Below are 3,596 nucleotides of genomic sequence, written 5' to 3'. Positions count from 1 at the left end.
TCGCTCGCAGGCGGCAGGATCAGCGGGCCGCGAAATTTGAACGCTCGCAGTGCTTATAACTAGTTTGCAGCAGCAGAAGTAAAGCAGCAAGCAGCTGGGCGGGATAGCAATCCCAGAGATGCAGCAATAAGATAAGCAGCGGGTCCTTGAAACCCTGCAGCAAGATGGCAGGAACACTGCACGTCTCAGCGTAGGCAGGCTCGTTGATGTTCGTTCCGCCGTTCTGCCCGTTCCGCTAGGCTAAAGCGCCGAGGTTCCGCTGTGGCCTCTGTCTGCCGTCACCTACCCTGGCTCTCCACGTGATCGGGAAGTGAGACTTCGCGCCTCAGTTCTGCTCCCTCTCTCTTTCTCGTACGGGTACCGCCGTTGTCCTTGACGAAAAGTCCCTCGATGTTTTCGTGACGGTGAAGCGCCGCAATTACATAAAATACAAAAATAAAAATAAAAGACTATTCTAAGCGGATGCATGCAAGCCCTGGAGGATCTTGGCGCTCGNTTTTCAGCTCGTTTTCCCGGGCTCCCGCGAAATCTCTTAACTTTTGTGACGGGGGAAAGAGCGCCGCGAATACCACGTCACAAACTCCCCTCTGCCAGGACGGACCGTGCAGGGCCCGTTTTCCTGCAGCCACGCAAGTCAGACGGCCTAGCGGGTCGAGCGGCCAAAATCCTCCTCACTGGGCGCAATCGTGGCAAACGAAATATAGTCCTCAACCAACAAAAATAGACAGCAACCAAAACAAGCAAAGAAAAGTATCATAAGCAGCAATACTAAATACAGTGCAGCCACCCCAACGGAACGGGAAAAGATTAGCAGCAATTCAAGGAGTATTGCTAAAGAGGAAGGGAAAAGAAAAACAGACACAGTACAAAGAAGAATCTGGTCCTTTAATGTCACGAGACGAACCGTGTTTAGTCTCTCCCCTTTTCGGAAATCCGCAAAACAAAAAAAAATTCTTGGGTCGACAAAACAACAAAAAAAAATATACGTATTTCAGACGCGAGCGGTACGAGAAAAAAAGAATAACATCGGGTCACGCTCTTGATCAAACCCGCCACCGGGACCTCGGAACGTGCCTACGGCACGATACCTTCGCCTCGATTACGCGTCCTGTGCGCGATACAGCCATAACGAAAAGAAACAAGAGGTCCCGAGTAACGGGGGGGAGGAGAGAGAAGAAGACGGAAGTCTCGGGTCCCCGTGTATGGCCCACGACAGCCCCTACGGCTTTTTGAGCGAGGACGGGGCTCCTCGACCTCCACGCCCTTGGTTAGGGCGCCACCAGGATTCGGCGCAGCGGGGGCAGGTGCGGACCGACACCCCCATCCGGCCGCAACGGTAGCACACCGGGTTCGAGCCTCGCTCAGGGCACTGTCGGGCTCGGTGGCTACTGGAGCCACAACCCCAGCATCGATTGTGAGCTTCAGGTGGTAGATGCGCGCTTCTGCTGACGAACGGCATCCTCGGGGAGGCGGGTAGCCCGCTCCCGCCGTCTCCGCGTCCGTGCCTCGGGTAGGCCTCCTGGTCCCCTTCCGTCTGGGTACCCTGGTCCCTGGTCCTCGGCCTCATCTGAGTGTTGACGTGCCGAACCGGGCCTCGCGCCTGAAGGCCAACGTGCCTTCTCGAGGCGCTCGCCTGCACGGCCACATCCTCCGTGGCCGGTGGATCCCTCACTACGGCACCCGTCGTCGTGAAGTGGGCCGCTCTCTCCCAGATCACCAGATCCTCCAGATCCGTCCAGAAGCTCCGCCCGTAGGTGTGACCGATCCACACCCACAGAGTTCGGTACCGGAGAAAGAATTGCTGTCGGGGGGAACGAGCGGTCCCTCTGGGAAGCTCGTCCCCTCTGCTGGAAGGAGGCGGAACAGGACACCATGAAGGATTATGGCACGTGGGGTTTGAGATCTTTCACATGGATCTTCCCGAGCGATCGGCCCGCGTCATCGATGAGCTCGTAGGTAACGGGCGACAAAACTCTACCAATGGTGAAGGGACCGTGATACTTCGGCGAAAGCTTGGCGGCTATATGATGAGCCACGGACGACAATACATGATGTCGTTTGAAGACGCGATCACCAACCGAATAAACTTTATCCCTATGATGCAAATTATAATAATGAGCCTGCTTGTTATGCGCTTCCTCAAGATTCTCGCGGATCCAATCGCGCAAGGTTTTCAACTTTTCCACGCGAGCTTTCCAAGATTCTCGGCTGGAGTCCTCGATTTCCACGGGCGTCTCGTGATTGACACGATACGTGTTAACTGGCTGCGGCTCTCGGCCAAAATTTAGATACGCAGGGGTGGTTTGTAGTGACGTATGGAAGGCTGTGTTGTAAGCGAAACGAAATTCTGACAGGTGTACGTCCCACTCACGGTGGTCGTTGCCGATAAAGGCAGTAATCATAGTTTTGACAACGCGATTAACTCTCTCAACGGGATTAGCCTGCGGGTGGTACGGCGGAATGGTAGCGTGTTCGATACGATATTTTTCGGTGAACGACTTTAAATCTTTGTTTAAAAACTCGGTGCCGTTGTCGGTTAATAGAATATGCGGCGCACCCCACCGAAAGATAATTAGTTCCTCAAGAGCTTCACAAATATTTTTACCATTTGCCTTACGCAGGGGACGACACTCAATCCGCTTAGAAAATACGTCCTGCATCACAAGGACGTACGCGTGCCCGCTTTTACTGGGCGGAAAGGGGCCCATGATGTCCGCGGCGACTCTAACTCACGGTCGATCGGTCACACGATGTCCCATTAATCCGGCGGGAACGTTCTGTTCCACCTTGGTGCGTTGACAGGTGTCACACCTCCGCACGTAGCGCGCCACATCTCGGAACATGCGCAGCCAAAAATAACGCAACGCAACGCGCTGATAGGTCTTTTCAATACCGAGATGGCCGGCCTGAGGAGTATTGTGCGTTTCTCGCAAAATTTCGGCACGGGAATTTTCCGGTACGACAAGTTTAAACCGATCTAGATCCTCGACTACTTGTCCCGTCACTTTATGTGGACGGCTGACATATAAATTCCCGTCAACGATCTTCCAATTCGGAAATCTATTCGGCGTATCCTGAACCTGACGGAGCCGTCTAGTGTACCATTTGTCACCTTCCGCATTTACTGCGAGGGCCTGCTCGGACGTCTCGAACATACGTGATAACGCGTCGGGAACATGATGTAACGCTCCTTTCCGGTGTTCGATACGAAAATCATATTCCAACAGTTCGAGCGCCCATCGAGCTAAACGGCCGGTGGGATTTTTCAAATTATGTAGCCACCGGAGAGAGCTATGATCTGTGATCACGGTAAAGTAATAGCCCTCCAAGTATGGCCGAAACTTTTTGATAGCCCACACTACCGCTAAACACTCTTGTTCCGTCGTGGAATACTTCTTCTCAGCCTCAGACAACGCCCTACTCGCGAACGCGATCACATGTTCGCTTCCCTCTATTTGCTGAGTTAAAACCGCGCCTAAACCGACCGAGCTAGCATCCGTCTGCAACACGAAAGGTTTTTCGAAATCCGGACACGATAAAGTGGGTGGAGAAATTATTGCTTGTTTGACAGCCTCAAAAGCAGACTTTTGAGGGTC

The 3,596-nt window shown here is 53.4% G+C and overlaps 1 protein-coding gene across 1 annotated transcript; it reads right to left on the bottom strand.

The window, feature by feature from the left end:
* Positions 1–1,880: 1,880 nt before the first annotated feature.
* LOC109861876 (uncharacterized protein K02A2.6-like) lies at positions 1,881–2,708 on the bottom strand. The gene has a single exon (XM_020441715.1). The coding sequence runs from the start codon at positions 2,706–2,708 to the stop codon at positions 1,881–1,883; it is 828 nt and encodes a 275-aa protein (XP_020297304.1).
* Between the last annotated feature and the right edge of the window lie 888 nt (positions 2,709–3,596).

Source organism: Pseudomyrmex gracilis, unplaced genomic scaffold (assembly GCF_002006095.1).
Source record: "Pseudomyrmex gracilis isolate BER0280 unplaced genomic scaffold, ASM200609v1 scaffold_1109, whole genome shotgun sequence".
Lineage (NCBI taxonomy): Eukaryota > Metazoa > Arthropoda > Insecta > Hymenoptera > Formicidae > Pseudomyrmex > Pseudomyrmex gracilis.
This window is presented reverse-complemented; position numbering and strand designations above follow the sequence as displayed.

Excerpts from the sequence above, each read along its gene's own strand:
- LOC109861876 (XM_020441715.1), bottom strand. The coding sequence starts at position 2,708 with ATGGGCCCCTTTCCGCCCAGTAAAAGCGGGCACGCGTACGTCCTTGTG.